This window comes from Lates calcarifer, linkage group LG9 (genome assembly GCF_001640805.2).
Source record: "Lates calcarifer isolate ASB-BC8 linkage group LG9, TLL_Latcal_v3, whole genome shotgun sequence".
Lineage (NCBI taxonomy): Eukaryota > Metazoa > Chordata > Actinopteri > Centropomidae > Lates > Lates calcarifer.
The window spans coordinates 19,946,859-19,967,282 of NC_066841.1; the positions used below are offsets into that span (position 1 = coordinate 19,946,859).

At 41.4% G+C, this 20,424-nt stretch overlaps 3 protein-coding genes across 5 annotated transcripts in view; 2 read left to right on the forward strand and 1 right to left on the reverse strand.

Moving 5' to 3' along the window:
• lg9h18orf54 (linkage group 9 C18orf54 homolog) lies at positions 1-12,237 on the forward strand. The gene is made up of 15 exons (XM_018667815.2): positions 1-179; positions 990-1,125; positions 1,528-1,679; positions 2,405-2,572; positions 3,526-3,667; positions 3,754-3,823; positions 3,942-4,143; positions 5,394-5,482; positions 6,323-6,431; positions 8,888-8,980; positions 9,978-10,041; positions 10,125-10,185; positions 10,376-10,591; positions 10,708-10,763; positions 11,425-12,237. Exons 4-15 carry the CDS (start codon positions 2,497-2,499, stop codon positions 11,561-11,563), a joined length of 1,317 nt encoding a protein of 438 aa, XP_018523331.1. The 5' UTR covers positions 1-179; positions 990-1,125; positions 1,528-1,679; positions 2,405-2,496; the 3' UTR covers positions 11,564-12,237.
• LOC108877687 (sperm-associated antigen 16 protein-like) lies at positions 12,061-16,626 on the reverse strand. The gene is given in 5 exon segments (XM_018667795.2): positions 12,061-13,157; positions 13,283-13,387; positions 14,762-15,421; positions 15,423-15,738; positions 16,622-16,626. Coding segments are annotated over 5 exon segments (1,764 nt in total). The 3' UTR covers positions 12,061-12,479.
• wdr91 (WD repeat domain 91) overlaps positions 16,478-20,424 on the forward strand; it is an 18,216-nt gene continuing 14,269 nt past the window's right edge. For 2 of the 3 annotated variants that reach the window (XM_051072619.1, XM_051072620.1), the window contains exons 1-5: positions 16,478-16,761; positions 18,026-18,162; positions 18,311-18,490; positions 18,590-18,796; positions 18,983-19,066. In XM_051072619.1, coding sequence (XP_050928576.1) covers positions 18,040-18,162; positions 18,311-18,490; positions 18,590-18,796; positions 18,983-19,066 — 594 coding nt within the window. In that variant the 5' untranslated portion in view covers positions 16,478-16,761; positions 18,026-18,039. The remainder of the gene's footprint in view (positions 16,762-18,025; positions 18,163-18,310; positions 18,491-18,589; positions 18,797-18,982; positions 19,067-20,424) is intronic. The other variant, XM_051072618.1, reaches the window with a different exon arrangement.

A 20,424-nucleotide genomic window follows, 5' to 3' on the forward strand; every position in this document is an offset into this window, starting at 1 on the left:
GACTCAGCGGTGTTTGGTCGTAACGTCTCTGGCGGAACCCATCAAGTCTGAACTGATCCTAGACTAGCTAACTCTGAGCGAGCCTTACCCGGGAGCCTTAAAGTTTGTGTTTTGAGTCACAGACACTCAGAGGGCTGGAGACGAACCACACGGAAAAATAACGATTCAGGAGTGAAAATGTAAGTGGGTTTTTTTTTTTTTTTCGTTTGACACAGTCACGGTTTTGGCTTGGAGCATTTGGATTCGAAGTTCTCTTTTTAGTATAATAGTGCTGCTAAGTTGAATTTTAACGTCAGAGGTCGGTTAACTAACTTTTGAGACTTTGTGAATTTGTGAGATTAGCACAGCCGTATTAAAAGCAGTGTATATGCGTTAAACAACCGTGACGTTAAATACTTAATAATCATTGCATCCGTTATACCTTTTACAGTATTATTTGCTTTGCTGTTTGTTTTGCTGATTAGCTACCTACGGTAGTTTACGGTAGCTGGATGTTGGCAAGACAAAAGCCAAATTAGAAAAACTACCGTCAGTCAGCTCGACATGCTTTTCTTAGAATACAAGACGAGCAAACTGAGCAAAATCACTTGAAAACACAGGGATACGTATTCCCAAGTTGCTGCAATTCGTGGTTAGCTAGGTTAACGTCGGTGTCTGTCTGGATTTCAACTCTTGTCATTCAGTTCACTGAAATCTGACACGTTTCTCTCTATCCGGCCTAATTGAACTTTGTGGTCATCAGACACTCAGGCCTGATTAGAAATGTCAGCTGTAGGATTACATATTTTGTTAGCTGTTATTCAGAAGTTGTGACCCGATAGGCTATCACAGTTTAGCCTAAAAGCAAATGTGGCAACAGATTTCACTACCATACTTTAGTTTTATTTATGTTTGCTGCTTGTGGAAACATGGGTATACACTGCCTTTCATGGATTTAGAATTTACAGACACAGACTGTTTTTTGTTTGTTTGTTTGTTTGTTTTGTCAGCATGGCATACAGCGGCACGGTTGGTGACCCTCTCTCTCCAGAGTCCACAGTGACTTCCCTGCTATCGAGCTCAGGTCATCTGAGGAGCAGCCTGCTGCCTCCTGAGCACAGCACCACCTTCAGATACAGAGACAAGGTTCACTCTGCTTCTGCTGTTCCTACTGGGGATTCATTTTGTAGAATTTACAGTAACTGAACCAGTTTTGGCAACCATTCATTCATAGCACTTTTTGTAGTCCAATACAGAAGTTAGCTCATCTGCCAGTGGAAGTTCAGATTTTTTTTGAATAAAGAAAGTGGACATTATAGGGGTCATTCATTTCTAAATGATTTGAGTGCTTCAAATTAAAGGTCCTCCAACTGCCCCACACTAAACATCTTATAGTGTGGCCTCACGACTTCATGTCTGTCTTTGTACTGCCCCAATTTAAGACAAGCTGCTGGCCATAAAGATTTCTGCCAGTGCTCTGCTTATTAAAAATAAAGCCTTTAAAGCCTTTGATTGATTGATTGATTGATTGATTGATTGATTTTGCAGGACTATGACTCAGCCTCAGCAGCATTGGATGCCTACATTGCAGACTTTGAGAGGACAAACAGCAAGTCACTGACAGGAGAACTAGTTCTGACCGTGTAGTCTCCCCTTCACGCTGAGCAGGCCCAGAGTGAGCACACTCAGAAACAAAGATGGTAAGTCACCATGGAGGCACTGGTCCACTCAGACAGGTCCAAATTATGTTCATTCCGGTCTGGTTGTTGTATTGCTGAAAGCGCCAGTTGGTGTGTTATAATACCTGAGTTTTAACTCTTTCTCTTAAAAAAAGAAAGGAAAAGAAAATCTTATTCACTTATTTCCAGTTAAAGTCTTTTTTGAAGGAAAAGGGATGCTGCTCATTTGCTTCCACTAGACCCCTTACAAATATTAAATCTGTTGCATTTCTTCCCCATTAAATACATTAAAGCCTACCAGGAACTGGAAGGCTTTCAATGTGGAATATCTGCAGGATGTGATGAGTTTGACAATATCCAAACAGTGACTAACAGTTAAAATGGTGAAGACAAAGTGACTATGAATAATTAGTGACTGAAAACAGTATTTCTGTTTTCTGAAAACAGAGAGGCTTCTTACTGTTAGAACATGAGCCAACAAAACTTGTGAAATTAGAAATAAAGGCCTGGTTCTCTCTGTTATTGAGCTAGATAAAGACCACTGTAAGAACGTAGAATATTTGCATTTTTTAAAAACATATTTTAATGATTAAAATATGATGATTTAATTTCTATGATTTAAAAAAAATCCTTTTATGATTAAAACTCTTTATGCCGTATCTCTGTGTGTTTTTATCACGTTATTTTTTAACTGTCAGCCTCAGTGATTCTTTCATTCTCCTTGTGTTTTTTGTTTTTGCCAATAGTTCTCAGGGAAAGTTTGACTGAAAGGGAGCTGGACTTCCTGAACCTCCCCGTTAGCTCTCTCCATCACAGCGCCAACCGAGACAGACTCTCTATGACAACGGACGAGCTGCTGTCTATCCCATATGACGGCTCGATGCCTGTCACCCACACATCTGCCTTCATCCAAGGTCTTTAAACATACCTCATACAAATCTGCATTTATCCAAAACCTGGAAACCACATCTGAAGTCTGTAATTGCATCACCCACACCTCCACTTTCACCCCAGGTCCTTAAACGCATCACCCATATCTCTACCTTCATCCCAGGTCTTTAAATGCATTAATGTGTGTCTCCTGTCATTCAGGTTCAGATTCACAGTTAGAAATCCTTTATTTGCCATTTCTTATATACTTCCATACATGAAAGCATCTGTAATGGTCAGAATTTAAAGTGGTTATTTTATATGTCCTTTAAGTGTCTATTGACACCTAGGTGCCTTCTAGGTCTTACTCCATCATTAGCACTTCATGGTTGTGAATGAATGCATGGATGGGCAGGATGTGAAACTGTCCAGCAACCTGGTGGTTCTGGTGCAGATGCTCCTGTATCTCCACCCAGGCTGCATAGATGAAAACAGGCAATGGGAGTAGTGGGAGGGGTCACTGATGATGTTAGTGACCCTGCAGATGCAGCGTTCTACAATACTGTTAAGTTGGTGTCTTTCTTCAGCTGTTTTTGAACACATCACCCACACTGGCATTGTAATCCAAGATCATAAAACACAGTACTCACACCTTTGCCTTCATCCTTGGCTTTAAATTCACCGCTCATACTTCCACCTTCATCCAAAGTCTTTAAACATGTCACCCTCACCCTCACCCTCGCAGAGGTGTTTGAAACACCACGGCCTTGGCCTTTAAAAAGATCATCCACAACTCTTGTCTCTGTCTGAGGGCTTGAAACACAAAACTTTGATGGACGCTTGTCTGTATTTCAGACATTATTTTGACTAAATGATGCATGGATCTGATGGAATAAATAAGTGGATAGCTTAAACAACTATAATGGCATTGATTAGCTCTGTTCTTTGAATAAGTCTGTGTTTCTCAGTTCCTCTAGTGTCGTGTCTGCTTGTCCAGGTCTCCTGCCCCAGTCTGGAGCCTCCCAGCACCACTGCTCCTCCTCCAATCCAGGACATAGGTCCTGTGCTAGCAGCAGTCACATCACTCCCCAACTGAACCACCACCACTCCCACCCAATCAGGACACCCAGGAGCTCCAGGTTGGCACTAATCTGCACCATTTGGGATCTCTGTTATCTTATGTAAAAGGTCTACATCATTTCATTCCATTCTCCTCCGCGCGCAGGTGCAGAGGACGACGTAGAGCAGCCACATTTAAAACAGCTGATGACATATTCTCCATGAGCAGTTTAAAGGTGACTTTCACTTGTACTTTTTCTCTTTGAGCTCTAAACATTCTGTGTTATATGATCTCAGTCTTTGTGGGGCTCTAAATGAACCTTATTGTTCCCTCTGTCTGTCTCCATCTGTCAGTCTACAGACACAGCAGCTGGGTCAGCGTGTGCAGAGCCGTCCTCATTGCTCCACCTCCCTCACTGGTTCACCAGCAACAAGGCGGACATGGACTGCTCTGGAATAAGCAGCATGCCTGACCTGAAGTACCCAGCATGGATCCAGCACTGTGACTGCAGTGAGCTGCCACCATCCCCAGAGTCAAACCTGTGGGATGACCACGGTAAAACATTTGCTGCGACGCAGCTAGGGATCATGGTTCAGTTCCCCCATAACACATACTGCATGTTCCTCCATGTTACTGAAAGCATCTGTCATATTATACCGCAGTGAGACACTAGCACGGTTTTTACTGTGCTAGCTTAGCAACCGTAACTGGGCATTCAAGGCTTGTAAATCTTTGTATTTCTCCATGTTTAAACATTATGTTGTATTAAGGGTGTTTGGTGCCTGAAGAATTTGGAGGATGGTGTCTGTCTTTAAAGTCCTTCCAAAATGAAAAATTGTAAACTGCTGCTTATATTGCTGCTATAATGGAAGCTACAGTCGTAAACACGTCCAGCTAACTAACATACCACCAACTGTAGTAACTGAGCATTACTTCCAAGGCCAAGGTGCATATAATTAACTAACCACATGACACAGTTAAAGTCCCAGTGGTTTTTGTTGGATTTGGTGACATTTACACTCCAGCGAATCCAGCCAGCAGTACCTGAGATAGCATCACGCTATTGGTTAATACTCAACCTAAAATACTAAAAGAACAGGCTCATGTTGTTATGAAAACAGTCAAACTTTTTGAATTTTCATCATCTTATAGTCGTTGTTATACTAGGACTAACTAGGTGTACACTGTAAAACAAGAACAATACTGACATGCATCGTCAGCTGGTGAAGATAACTTTTTGCTTTGCACATGCAGCTTTAGCCTTAGTCTTTTAGCATGTTATCATGTGTGTAGCCATCAAGTTCATATTGAGGACCCCTTCACAAGATTCTTGTTTCTAAATCAGTCAACTGAAAACATTTAGGTCAGCCAGAGGCAGAGTTTTGAACCAATTCAAGGAGCTAATGTTAGGTCAACTAGCTGTCTAACTACCTACCTGAAATCTCAGTTTCAACGTAACTGTAGTGTTTGTATTATTAAAGCTGCAAATCAATCAGTGTGCTCCAATGTATTTGGAAGTTTGCTGCTGAGAACTTTCATTTGATCAAATCTGCTAATGACAGATGTCATTTCAGATACCAAAATCGAATCGATAAAGATCTGAAAGCATTTTTTGATTGCAATGAATTTCGTTTAGAATTATGAGTTTGGAATCTGCCACCTATAATTGCAACTAAGGAGGACGAAGGCTCAGTGAATGTCTATTTCAAGTATAAGATGGTTATAAATCGTTATTTATCATTTTTACAATTTCATCATTATACAACCATTGTGCTTTTTGGTGAGATTGTATGTTGTTCTTCCAGGTGGTCTTCCACCTGCAGCTCCCAGAACCGGAGCTCCATCTTGGGTAGCAGAACTGGAGGATAATGACCCTGACCAGGCATGTTCACAGGTGAGAGAAGCAGTTAAATCAGCCAGCAACTTATGTTGTCTAAAAAATGTACCTGACCTACATAAAGGATCAGTGACAGAGATAAGATTAATTGTCTAACACATATCTGAAGCAGAATGACTTGAGAAGAGATTACTTTGTCACATACAGTTATATTCACCTCTGGGCAAAAGACATCTTTAGTTAATATTTGAAGTGTGAGTAAGTAAATACAGGACCGTTCAGCAAAGTCATTTAAACTGAGCCTTTCCTCACACGTTAATGCACTGTTTGAAATCTGATATTTGACCAACTTTAAAAGAAATGGGAAAAACATTAAGTCAAGATATCACAGCTGGTAAACACTTTTTGTGGCAGAGTCTTTCTGTTCTTGAATTAAGAATGTTCAGCCACTCTTCCTGCAGATCACAGAGTTGTGAGATATTTTCAGGCTGTCAAGATCAATGCACAGATTTTCTGTTCAGGTCAGGAGACTGTGGGGGCTGCTCCAAAAGCTTCAGCTCGTGTTTCTTGAAGTAGTTCATGGTAGAATCTGAGGTCTGCTTTTTATCATTATATCACTGTAGAAGCCAGACTCTTTTCACTTTCACTTCACAGTCCTGTGATTTGAACCTTTTCTGCTATTTTCTCTCAGTTATTAATATCCGAGGAATGAATCATTTAATCTCTGTTTTCTGTATTTATTTCTTTTCACTTCAAAAATCAAGAAAATATGGAATTAGCTCAGTGGTGCTCAAACATTTGCATACAACTGTATAGTGTACCCAATGCCAAGAATGAACTTCCAAGCCCAAAAATGTTACTGATGGTTTGTGTGTGTTCTGTGTTTTGTGTAATCAGGTTGACAGTCAGCAGACTCTCCGAGATCTGAGGCTTCAGTTTGCTGAACAGATTTCGCTGCTCGCTGCTGAGAGAAAAAGCTCTGACACCATGGATCCTCTGTTTAGGGGTAAAAAACACTGATTTGTTGATTTGAGTGTCCTGCACTGTGTGGTGCCCCGCTCATATGGGCTCATCAGACGAGACTGCAAAAACAACCAGGGTGGCTACGTGACAAATCATAATATACAGTTCTACAAATTAAAAAAAAAGAGAAAATTTCAGAATATTCAGTTTCCGTGGTGATGGTGTTCTGTCTCATTTGCCATGCCTTTTCTATAAATCCTGCCAAAACAAACAAATCCTTATTAAAGTCAACTCAGCATAAAACCCTCAGAAAACCAAAGTAAGTCAGGGTTATTCAGCTGATTTCGCTGTAATGCAAATGAATCATCTCAGCACACAAAACAAACAGCATGCTTCAGTAATATACTGCTATTACGCTGAATGATTTGAAAAAATCAACATGATTTTTTGAACAGTTGTTGTGATTGCGATTTCATTTGCAATATAATTTTGAAAGTCAAGCTTCAGTCCAGGATTCACTATATACATGTGATAGAGCATTACCATTTAAAGAGATCATTGAAATGTTAAATGCTCTGTGTACTAATCCAAGGATGAGAATGAAAATATACAAATCCAAAATATTATGAGTAATAAATGGTATAGAACATAATGAATATACACATAGTGAACCATAGAACAACTCTGACAGAACAAACAGTAGCACTACGTTCTGTTGCCTTCTTTGTAGTAACTTTACATTGCTCACACTGCTGCCTGTGGTGATTTCTTTAAATGCTGATACACTGAGGGGGAATGACAGGAGACTGACAGGTACACAAAGAGCAGGTAGAGACAGAAAATACAAGATATAGATACAAACCTAACTTAATGTTAGCTAGTTAATTCTACTATTTATCATCTACCATTACTTTCTCTTCTTCCTCTCTCTCCTTCTCGGCTCAGCCAGGATATTTTGCAACTTTATAATATCAGCAGCAGTAATTTTCCTGCGGGCCGCCGCTATAAAATATATATAGCAGAAACACTGCAGACAAAGTTGGCATCAAGGTTTTTATGAATTCTCTATTAGAGTTATCAATTATGAAATCACCAGGGTATAAACAAGTTGACTGGACATTTGTGGATTACTTGCATGCACCCTACAGAGTGCACCCTTCTTATGTTGCAGAGTTGGGATCAAATAAACAGTCCTTATGTCTGTGTTGTGTTGCTGGACCATTGCAGATGGCAGATTGTGGACCTGGAAGGAGTGAGTCCGATAGACACAAGCTTTCTGATTAAACTGGATTTTCTTTAATGGTCTGTAAACCAGCTGTGAGACGTGAAGAACATGGAGTGAACAGTGTGTGGGTTCTACTTTACTTAGTTTGTCCCTGCTGGGCAGAGAATACTAGCTAACAGCTGTCTGCAGATCAGCCTGATGTCTTCTCAACATAAGGGCAGAAGAATTAGTGTGTTTCTGTCCTGTCTGTGCTCATAATGATCAATAAAGTGGACGTCTGTGGTTGAAGCATCTGCTACTGACAGTCCATGTGTAGCTGTATGGGATAGCTTTTATTTTTAAAAATGTACTGAATGTTGATGCCCTTGTAAGTGGGGCAGGTTATTTATTGTTCTTGCTCAGCTGTCTTGCTCATGTAGACCTGAAAAACATACAAGTGTCATGTTTTAGTTGTTATGCATTTTCCAAAGAAAATAAATACTTGGTCCACAATTTTATAACCAGGGAACCAGAAAATGCACTTTACGTAGTTTGCGCTGAAGGAAACAATAGCGTTGTTCACTTGTTGAATGCAGAAGAAATTTAAGGTCTCAAGAGAAATTCTGAGAAGCTCTTTACACAACATTGGTATTTATCTGATTTAACTGAATCATAAGGAATCGAGTCAAACGGAAACAATTCAGGACAATGTGAACTGGAATTGAATCAAATCACGTCAAAGTCCTACATTCGTTCATCTTTACCTTTGTTGTTTATTGTAGAAAAACGTATAGAGTTTTGCTGCAGGAAGATGCATCCTGGTCAATCACAAGAAAAAATGAAAATAAATCCTTGGTCCACAGATTCCTGGTGGTGTCAGTCAGTGTCCAGGGCAGTTACATGATTTAACTTTAACTTTTACTAGCTTCTCTTTGTGGGTGACTGTTTCCCTCAGGTTAGTTATGATGGTGAAGTTGCTAGTTCTTGACTGAAGGGGCTTGAAGGGTCAAAGGTGACAGACTCAGTGTTCTGGTTAAGTGGCATGTAGGAGATTAAGATTTTTTATCTTGAAACTTGGTGTTTACAGGGCACTGACTTAAAATGTGTTGCTGGCCAGCATTCCTGGGGGGTTTGAGGGAAGTGCTCACTCTGTTGGCCTGTCTCTGAAACCTACACTCTGGATAGCATTACTTACCTTCAACCCCCTCAAAGTTGAAAAACCAAGGTCAGGACATCATTTCCTTGTGTTATTATAGACAACTGAATTTGTGTGTGTTTGTGTGTCCTTCTGACAGACAACAAGATCGAGTCTCTGATCCAGAAAGCAGATCGGGTGTTGAACTCTCTGTCTCACAGTTGTGAAGGAGGAGACAATCCTGCAGATTCAGGTGAGACGAGTTGGGATCAAATTTGCGATAAACACAATTAAGATATGATACAAAAAGTAGTTTTGGTGTGAGGGTTCAGTTTTAGTTATCCACAGACCTATTGATGATAATGGTAATGATAATAAAGATAGTGACGATGATATCAATTATAATATCTGGTGTTGGTCCCAATTTATAATCACCTTGAATTAAAATGTTTTGACAGAAGAAAAGCTCTTTGTTGTTGCTTTAAGTTGATTTGTTCATTGTGTGTAAAGAACAGCTGTAATCAAGACTTATTTCTGACAAAAAGAGAACATTTTAAAGGTAAACTCTTGGTTGCTAACTCACAATAAAAACTTCCAGCGCAAGTAATCTGATCAAGCAAGGTGATGTCAGTGGGTGGTTTTCACTGTGAAGCAACCATGGAGATTTTTGAAAAAAAAAAAACAAACATTTTGATTGGATCATCTGAGCTGCTTTCTTATACAAATTTCTGATGCTGGTAGAGACTGCTAACAGTTAACAACATTGAACAGGTTGAGGAAAGGCTCAGTAATCTTGTCATTTTTGGTCAAAAGCAAAGCAAACCAACTTCTACCTTGCTATTGTTCATCTGTATTGAGTGTTAACACAGCAGCTGTGAGGTAGCAGTGATGCTGTCAACTGCACCTTTACTTTTACTTTGAAGCACCTTGAGGACCTTTACTGTGAGGCAACCAGAGGACCTTTACTCCTTCACTTTGAGGCAGCTGGAGACTTTTTACTGTTAAGCAGCTGAAATAGCTGGAAGGCTTTTATTGTGAAGGAAAAGCGGGACTTTTACTGTCAAACAGCTGCAGACTTGTTGGTTGGTTTAGTTTTGTTTGTGTCTAAATGTCTCATTTATTGTTCATTCGTCTGCCACAACCAGAGAGACAGTAACAGTAAAATGTTAATTTCATAACACCATTGTTACATTAGAGATTTTCACATGTTTTCTACAACCATAACTGATTTTGCTACTGTTGCTCTGTAGTTAGTCCAGTGAACACCGAGGAGCTGCTGTACGGTTCACCGTCACACTGTCCTTCGTTCACTCCGTAAGATCTATTTCCACTCATTTTGTTGAGTTCTGATGCACCAACACTGAACACACTGACCGTAGTTGTTGTTGAACCTGCAGGAACTCATTAGCAGCAGCAGCACGGGGCAGCACAGAGGCTCTGACTGACAGAGGAGCTCAGGTAGATTTTACTGTCCCATTTAACACCTCACCTTTCACTGATCCGCTGCACTTTCTTCATTGTTACCTTTAATTTCGGGGCCCGAAAGATGCTGTCAGTCTATTTTTCTCCTTCATATGATAATATACAGATGGTGGATCAGTGAGATCTCAGCCAGGGATCCCACGTGTTTCTTATGATCCCTTGACAGATCCAGGATCACAGTGTCCACAGCAGTCCCTCCCAGACATTGGGCTGCGGTCTCCATGGAAACAGCATCTGGAAGCAGCCTGGTCCAGTGGAAGCTTTAAAACAGATGCTATTCAGACTGCAGGCAGTAGAGTCAAAGCTTCAGCAACAAGAAGAAGCATCAGTAGCTCCAACACTGACTGACAGGCTGCAGACAGAGAAGACTCCAGTAAAGCAGGTAGTCAGTCAGTCACAAACAGAGCAGCCCTCACTCTGCCTTCTGGCCTGTTTCATGTATCATAGAAGAAAATGCTAATAAGTCTGTTGTTATATTGAGTTGTGTTTGTCTTGCAGAGGCATGAATGTGAAACAGAGCTTGAGAGTATTTCTGGTGGACTGTCACTACACAGGTACCTGACCCTGAACACATCATACATTTGCTTTCTCATGAGAGTACATCGCCATCTTTCTAATAGATCAGTGCGTGTAAAAGCACCACCTATTGACCAGTCAGTTCTCTTGGAAAATGGCATCACCATTCGTAGAAGATCCCATCGGGCTCAGTGCACAGATCGTGAGAGGGTTTCAGGAGGGCAAGAGTGTTCAGAGACCCCTTTGGCTTTCCCTTGCAGTATTGTACATGAGAGATACAGATTCTCAGCAGAGGGAATGACTTATCTGTATCAGCCTCTTGAGCTTTATGTTGCCTTTATGACACGTTGGACTGACGCATTTACAGTCCTGCACACTGTATTTATTGTCTAGCTTTACTTCACTTTGGGCACTTTTCTGTATGCTGTGGGTGCTGCAGAGGGCCAGCCAACTTTTTACCAAAAATTAAAATAGAGCACTACTTTCACTCAGTGTTTATTGGGCACAAACCTCTGGCCAACACGACTGCATTGATTATTTGAATCTGCCACTCTAAACTCACACTTAACTGGGCCAGACCAGCAGAACGAGCCCCTCAGAAAACCCAGGTAACCCAGTAATGAGACATTCTAAACTATGGGGTGGTGGGTTAGTTCTTAGAGCAGAAAACTCATTTTTGATTAATATTTCTGTCCTTAGAGCTCTGCATCACCTGAGCCGTCTGAAGCTTCTGGTGGAAGAACACCGAAAAGAAGAAGAAGAGAAGGATGAAGATGAAGGACGCTTCTCTTCTTCATCTGCTGACGGACTCATCTGCACTCAGCAGAAACCCTCCTGAAGCTGAAGGCCTGTTTATCAGAGCTGGGGTATTCCTGTCAGCGCTTGCTTCAGCCTGTGTTCTCACTGTACTCTTGCTGGTTTTGTCAGTCAGGCAGCCAAAGATGACAGTGAATCTGGATGAAGTCTGCTCTGGATTTGTATTTTAGATGAAAAGGTGTCATGCATCTGAACACTAACAAAGCACATGGACCGAAGCAGACTTATCAGGAGATATATAAAATGTGTGCTGACGTTAAGTGAAGTGTTACAGACTGATGGAAGCTGTGAAAAACCTCAAGTACAGTTGTCTGCTCTGATGGTTGAATGACACTGAAAATAACAAACATGGCCAATGAAAGAAACAGTCAGGGGTCAGGTGGGGTTTTTGTTTACTTGTGATGGAGCTAAGCTAGCAGTTTCCCTATCTTTCAGTCTTTGTGCCAAGCTAAACATGTCATCATTTTCATTTTGAACTTTATGTCTCAGTATGATTTGGATAGGAAACAGAAAATCAGATTATTGACCCAGAAGTATTTTTATTTGCTTTTTGCTTCTAAACCAACGACTGTCAGTGTTTCTTATATTCAGACAGATAACAACAGCACCAAGAAACATGTATGTTGTAACAGATTTATCAGCTTGTCTTCAGCTGCTCTGAGCTCAGCTCACATTAAAACATCTTACTTCACTACCCTCATGGTGTCAGCTCATATTCAATTTTATTGAGGATGTCTTGCATATTAACAGAGTTGGAATTTTTAAAAAGTGCTTTTCTTTAGCTGAAACAGGTGCAAGATATCTCCAGGGTAATTTTCCAGGTCTTGATAAAGGTCCTCCAGAGCCCCAGAAGACACAACTGTTTCTACAGGCTGAGCAGGACCATGCCATGTGACAGCAGGACGGTCTGATGTGAGATGTCATCAGCTGGTTTCACTTCACTTTTTCGTTTCTTCATTCACTTCATGTTCTGACCACATGTTTATCAGCCCGTCACTCCCCGCTGACATCACAGACTCCCCCGTGTGGTCAAATGTCACACTCTGCACGCCATCGCTGTGTCCTGACAGGGTGCTCACTGCACGGGAATCCACCTTCACCAGTTTGACCAACCTGTCGCTGCAAGCAACCGCCAGCATCTTCCCAAATGGGCTGAACACCACCTGGTTGGCACCCAGCGACCCAGCATCCACAGTGGCCATTGCAGACGCAGGCTTCCTTATGTCCCACAGGTTGACGACACCAGAGGAGTCACAGGAGGCCACGACATTACCAGCCGGGCTGAAGGAGGCGTGGTTGCAAGGGTGCAAGTGTCCATGGATGGTGGTGGTGCAGACGCCCAGCCTGGCGTCCCACAGTGCAAGGGTTTTGTCAGCTGAGCAGGAGAGAAGGAGGTTGGAGAAGGGCAGGAAGCAAACGCTGTTGACGGAGGTGGTGTGGCGACGCAGCGTGAGGAGACAAAGCTGGCTTTTCAGGTCCCACAGCTTGACTGTTTTGTCGGCAGAACAGGAAGCAAGGAAGTGGCCGCAGGAGTGGAAGGAGCACCCCCAGGTGACCTGGCAGTGACCGGACAGTGTCAACACACAGCAGCCACGAGAGAAATCCCAGAGCCGCACCTGCAAGAGGAACGACTCAAGAATCAACAACAGGACAGGAGGACCGGGGTAACAGTCAGGTGCTGTGCTCTGTCACCTGTTTGTGTGTTGTTGCAGCAGTGAGCTGGTAATGAAGCTGAACTTACTGTCGTGTCTCCACTGGTAGTTGCCAGTTTTGATCCATCAGGGTGAAAACTGCAGCCAGACAACCAATCAGAGTGACCCTCCCCTGTCAGCATCATCTGACCAACCTGGCAACCCATAATACATGACATCACATTACAGTTCATTAGCTATCACCTGTCAACAAAATGTAATTTTATTAATTTGTATATTTTTTCCTATTTTATAAGTCTGTCCTTTACTGCCTTATTGTCCATTATTTTGTTTTGGAATGTCACATGTCATATTGCTTAACCTCATTTTGTCTTTCATCTCACTTTGCCTGTGTATGTAAGTCATTAAAGTATCTACATGAATTCCACATTTTGTCTCCTTTATTACCATCTCATCTCACTAATTTCTCAACACGTGATTGTAACTCATTTTGTTTTTGGAACTCTTTTTGTTTCATCCTGTATCGGCTTATAAATTATTTCATAGTTTGTCATCTTTTCACAATTTTGTCTCTCTTCTATTTTTACATCTATTAACTGTGGGATGGAATTTATCCCCGTTTTCCTTCATTGCTACAGTGGCAAGAAGCGAACCCTTTGGAATTATCTGAATGTATTCATAAATGTGCCTTAAATCATGGTCAGATCTTCATCCGAAGGTACAATTCTGAACACAATCTATTTGAACTGATAACGCACATATCAGTGTTTTGTTCTTGTCCATGTTGAAAACTTCATACGCAGTGTAGGTTGGAAAAGATATGTCAATACATTAACATATGAAAGAACATTTTGAGTTTGTTATTCACAGGAAGCATCCTCTAAAAATAAAATCTATCAAATAAAATAATCAAAAAATAAACTGAATTAAAATAAGATCTCAGAAGGCTGATGATGAAGGACGGATGATTTTCAAAAAGCTAAAAGGGTTTACGGAGTAATTTCAAAGAGTTTAGATATTCATTGGTCCACAGTCAGAAAAATATTAATGAAAACCACTTAGTTCAGTGGCCACTCTCACTTTAATTGTTCACCCAGCTAATCTCAGAAAAAATCTCTTACATAATCATATCTCATCTCATCTTGTCTCATCACACACAGATAAATTACATCCTGTTTGTCCCATAACATCTTATTTTATTTATTATCTCATGAAGATAAGATTTTTTTTTCTGCTAAAAACATTTTTAAAAATCTTCTTTAATTTCATCCCAAGCCATGTTTTGATCATCTTTTTCTCAGGTTGTTACATCAGGTGTGTAATTCATGTTAATTATTTTCTTGTGTTATGTTAACAGTTTATTTCATCCAGTGACTGGTATTTTCTCATTTTGACACGACATAAATCATCTTTTCTCATCTCATGTCTCTTTACTCGACTTTGTCTCATCTCTTTATTTCTCTTAAAATATCTGATCTGATTTTATCACGTGTGTTTTCCCTGCTCATCTCATCTCATCTCATCTCATCTCACAGGTATGTGTCCACACGTTAAGACCTTTCTCATACCTTTTCTCCGTTGGCTGGCAGCGCCCACAGCCTCCAGCTGCGGTCGTCACTGGCGGAGGCAAGGATCAGTTTCCGCGGATGGAGACTGATGCAGCTGATGGGCATCTTATGTGCTCTGATGGAGCAGGACAGGCTGAAGGAGCCGGGGTTTTTCCATTTTTGAGATTTGGCCTGAGCCAGGTGAGGGCTCAGCTGCCTGCTGTAGATGGGGAACTGAGAGTCCCTGGACTGTCTGGTTATGGGACTTTTTGCTGATGATTTATCGGCGCTGTCGCTCCTTTTGATGCCTCTGCCTTTCTCGACTTTTTCTCGATTCAGTCTTGCGTCTGAGGTGTTTTGAACTCTGTCCTTTTCTAAAGTGATGAGCATTCTCTGCCTCAGAGCTGCTTGATATTTGTCGTCCAGCTGTCTCAGCGCTGGTTCATAGGACTCCAGGTGTCTCTTCAGCTGATTGAGGTCCTCGATCAGCCTGTTTTTATCCTCGGCAACTTGTCGGTACTGCAGCCGGTGGAAACCTCTCTCCCTCTGCGTCCTGACCAGGCTCTCCCCCGCCGCCAGCAGCTCCTGCCTGAGCCGCTCCGTCTCTCCGCGGACCCTCTCCAGTTCGCTCTGGAGGAGCTGCGAGTGTGTGAGAGCGTCAGGGATGAAAGAAGACACCTGTCGTCGGCGTCTCTGGCATCAGGGTTTCTGTCAGGTGTTTCTGTGCTGAGCTGTACCACTCGGCCTCAAAGCTGTTCAGAGTCCGACTCAGGCCAGCTCTTCGGAGGAAGTTCCTCAGGAAGTCATCCACCACCTCCGGGATGTTGCGGATGATTTGTGGATTGGGCAGTCCAGATCTTCTCCTGGCTGCAGCGGTGGAGGCAGCCTCCCTCAGTGCTTCCTCAAAGTTTTCCTCCTCCTCTGAGAAAACCTCCTTTTTCTCTTCCTCTGCTGTTTCTTTGCCTCTGAGCTGACATTTTCTCTCCTCTGCCTCTGAGCTTCTTGTTTACTGTTGCTACGGTAACTGCACACAGATCAGCTGAGCTCTACTTTCAGAGATACCATAGCAACCGTGACATCCCAGATCTTTTCTTTTCCTATTTCTTTTTCTAGAAATTACTGAATTTTACTCATTGATCATATGTGGAGTATGTGTAAGTTGTCTAAATGGTATATCTATATATTGTGTGCTGTAAATGTGTGTTTTCATTTCTTTCTGTTTTACGATGCAGCCAGTTACTGCAGCTACTCCGGTTTTTTTTTTTGTTTTTTTGTTTTGTTTTGTTTTTTGTGGTCAGTGAACAGTGACATCCAACAATACACTGGCAAAAAGTCGAAAGTAGAAAGTAAAAAAAAATAAGTAAATGGAGGCAAAAGACACAATTTAATGAAAGTATCAAAATGTGCCATAACAACTGGAGCTTTTGAGACATTTTACAGTCAAAAGGTCTTGACTTCTCAACCTCTGAACAGTCTGAGGTTGTAATGTGTTGTTGTTGTGATGAAACTGTGAGGTTGCCATCACCTGTTAAATTAGAAACTACTCATATGCAACAAAGCAGGTAAATATGTTTTGACTTTTACATTGGAAATCCTCAATGAATACCTGTAAAAGTTAATTTGAGGAAAAAAAAATAAGAATTAGCATTTGTATCAGTGATCTCCTGAATTTAAGAACAAAGTTTGTCAGGATGTAACAACTTAGAAATGTTGATGGTTAAATTCCCAGTGATTGTAATGCTGTTGTCTGGTGGCTGTCAGAGGGCGCTCTGTGGTCGCTACTAGCTGTCGACGTCACATGAACTCGTCACATGACTGTCAGGAGGAAAACACAACAGGAAGAGGAATCCTCTTTGTTGCTGCAAATATTTTACATTTTACCGCATCCAGAAAATGATAGCGGAGCAGCTCTATGCTCCTGAGGTTACTTGGATCTAAATAACGTCCATTCCGTCGTCTTGAGTTGAAGCTTTTGTGCGCTGGAAATTAACTCGCTCAACATAATCCTGATACCTGCCGAGGTACGTACACATTTAAGATATGATTTACAAACACGATCTGCCCGCTAACTGTCCGCATATAATCCACCAAGTCTGATTAAACATTGTCAAAGCATAAAAAACATTCATTACACACCACATCTCTGCAGTAGTAGTAGTAGTGGTAGTAGTAGTGGTAGTAATAGTAGTAGTGAGTTTTGGGTCAATTTCAACACAAGCAGCGGAAATGTGACTGCGACGTTACCAAAGTTTGGGTTTAGTTAAAGTGTAGAGTGAATGCAACTGTTGGCTTATTTACACGTGTCCCGTTTTATGACATTTTGGAATAAGTACATCTCACTGTGAGATTCTAGCAGACAAAAGTTTGTTTTATGTTTTACACTTACATACATACTTACATATAGCAGTTTCATATAGGCAAAGCTTTCAATATACAGCTGTTAATGCTGTTCTAACTCTGCTGTGCATAAAGTGTACGGTACTTTGAGATCCCTAGACGTGCAGTGGCCTCAGAAAGTATTCAGACCCCTTCACCTTTTGCACACTTACGTGTGTTGTTTGCCATTTTTGCCCACCAGTCTACACGCAACCCAGAATGACAAAGTGAAAGAATTGTCGGTAAAATCCTTACAAAAATCAAAAAATGAAATCTCGTTTACAGAAATATTCAGACCTTTTGCTGTGCCAGACTGCACACAGCCTGGAAGCTCGAATGCTTGAGGGAGCAAACAAACAGACTTAGGGTGGTGCACAGTAGGCAGAACAAAATGGAATATATGGTATATGCTGGGTTGGCAAATTTCTTAAAAATCACCTAAAACTTCTCATTTGCAGAATATTCAGACCCTTTGCTGTGGCACTCCAAATTGTGCTCAGGTGTGTCCTGTTTGCTTTAATTATCCTTGAGATGTGTTTAGACCTTAATTGGCATTCACCAAACTGAAGTGTAGACTGATGGACAATATAGAAATAAATCTATGACACAATAAATTGTGCAAAAAATGAAGAGGTCTAAATACTTTCTGAAGCCACTGTATCTCTCTTGAGAATAATATGTTCTCCTGTGCTTGACTGCTGTTGTGTTTTATGCAAGGTGGGGTTTTTTTTCTGATTCCTCTTAAAGTTGTTTTGCTTCACAAGCCAACAATCACAGCACATGGCAGACACTGACTGTATATGGTCAGAATAGTTTACCTGACAAACTGCAGAAGACAGACAAACAGATCAGGTTTTCTTAGTGGTTGTAAATAAACAAGAAAACACTGTATTATATTGTATCTTGCAGGGTCAGAGGTCACCATGGGGTCAGCGGTGGAGAGGACAGATGAACATGTGAGGGAGTATCTGATCTACCGTGGCTTTACCAGCACTCTGAAACACCTGGACAGTGAGATCAAAGCCGACAAGGAGAAAGGCTTCAGGGTACAACTGATGGAAATTTGGATGAATATAGTTTTGGTTGAAAGAGTTGTTTAATGGTTATTATTCCTAATCTAAGAATGGGATGTTTGAGAGAGAGATTCTTTCCAGAAGGAATGATTTTTGGATTTTAAAATCATCTTTCCCGCAGGTGGATAAGATCATCGATCAGCTGCAGCTGTTCATTCAGAGCTTCGACCTGTTTGGTCTGAAGGAGTACTGGCTTTACCTGGACAGACGTCTGTTCTGCAGACTGGAGGATGTTTACAGATCCACCGTCAACAAACTGAGAACCAGCCTGTACAGATACTACGTCATCAACACCATCCAGGTAAAATTCTGCTGAGAAATTAACCAAATCACAAAGTATATTTCTGAACTAGAACAACAGTTAAACATCTCCAACAACTCGTCCATTCGTTCATTCTAGAAAGGAAACCTGGAGAAGACTCAGGAGTTTTTCCAGAAACAGGCGTTGGAGCTGCAGGGTCAGGCTGAGTGGCGCGATTGGTTCATCCTACCATTCATCCCTGCCCCTGAGCAGAACCCCGCCTTTTCACCGTATTTCTCCCGGCAGTGGGCCGACACCTTCCTGGTTTCTCTGCACAACTTCCTGTCGGTTCTTTTCCAGTGTATGCATATCCTTCAGCTGTGAAGTTACAAAAAAAGATCACAATTGATCTAGTTTTACTGTAGATTAGATGTAATAGTGAAGATGTTGTCATTTATGTCTGAGCCTCTAGAGGATGGGATGCTGATCCACTGTGTCTGTGTGTAATTTAAACTCTGGATTTCCTGCTTTCCAGTCCTTAACTGTTTTCCACCCCAGCCTGTCCTGCTGAGTTTTGATGCTGAAGTCCAGAGGACAACCAGCCTGACAGAGGAGAACGAACAGCTCCGGCAGCTGGTGAGAAGAAAACCATAAAATAAACTCCAAACAGTGTTTCCAGTTCTATAGGAAATATTTAAATACATTTTTAATAGAACATATAATTCAAAAAGTAAATTCAAATTTCCCTAAAGTCACATCATATGGTTAAAAAAGTTATGTTGGGAAAAGTCATATATATTGGTCTAAAAATGTCTGATCATTTATTTTAAAATTCTCTATAATTTGGTTTAAAAAAAACCTCACATTGTTTATTATACAGTATATGTAAGTTTTGTAAATTAATGAAAAGTCCCAGTATTTGTGAGCTTCATGAGATTCAACACGATGTAACTAGCCCATAGTGACATTTAACGAATGTTTTGACAGATTTTTAAGAACAGTCCAGTCCCGAGGTTAAATAATTTTATTGAGTTTGTACTAGGGCTGCACGATTAATTATATTAAAATCGCGATCTCGATTCAGAGTTCTATGCGATCTCATTTCTAAATGACAACGATTCTGCTTCATTTTCATCAGGGACACCCGCTGCATCAAAACAAACGCAGCTATTTCCCTCAGCCAATGACAATGTGCCATTATACCATGTGATTCAGAGCAGCAGAAACTCAAATAAACCCGGCGAGAACGAGTGAGTGGCAGCGGCTAATGACAGTGTGAGGCCAGAAAAACTCCGCCGCTTGTTAATTCTACCATTTTCCCTTTTTCAATTCTTTCTCTCTCTCCCCCTTGGCTCAACCGGGTATACTGCAACTTCATAATATTTCAGCAGCGGCAGTAATATTCCCGTGGCGGGCCGCCGCTACAAAATGTATGAAGCGAAAACACCGCAGACAGACTCTGTCAGCCGGTTTTAACTCGTCTTACCACCGGTAGTTTCCGCTTTTGATGTGCGGATTCTCGCGGCGGGCATGCAGCTGTCAGCAGGCAGGTAGAACTCACCTGACACTGGAGCGGAGAGAATCAGAGCACTGCCTGTATCGCGCTCCATTTTCAATAAGTAACTCTAAATTTAGTTTTGTGCTTTGGTTATTTTAAGACAAGATGTGGTTGTAAAGTTTACAGCCTGTCACACCGTTGCTCCTGCAGTGCTGTGTGTGAATTCTGAGGCAGCTAAAAAAAAAGAGTAACGTCCACTGACATTCTGTGAGTCAGATCAGGGTTAAGCCTCGGTACCGAATTTCTGTTCTTTTATGGCACCGACCGAAATACCACAATTACCACCAATTCAATACCACCCGGTATTGAAAGATGCGTTGTGTTTCGGTACCAAGGAGTTAAACACGAGATCTGATAATACTGCCGGTGATTGGCTGTAACGTTACACGCGGTAGAGGCATGCAGGAAATATACTTACGTGGTTACGCCCACAGAC

Excerpts from the sequence above, each read along its gene's own strand:
- lg9h18orf54 (XM_018667815.2), top strand. The coding sequence starts at position 2,497 with ATGACAACGGACGAGCTGCTGTCTATCCCATATGACGGCTCGATGCCT. Across the intron at positions 2,573-3,525 it reads CACATCTGCCTTCATCCAAG|GTCTCCTGCCCCAGTCTGGA; the intron begins GTCTTTAAACAT and ends CTGCTTGTCCAG. Across the intron at positions 8,981-9,977 it reads AGACAATCCTGCAGATTCAG|TTAGTCCAGTGAACACCGAG; the intron begins GTGAGACGAGTT and ends GTTGCTCTGTAG.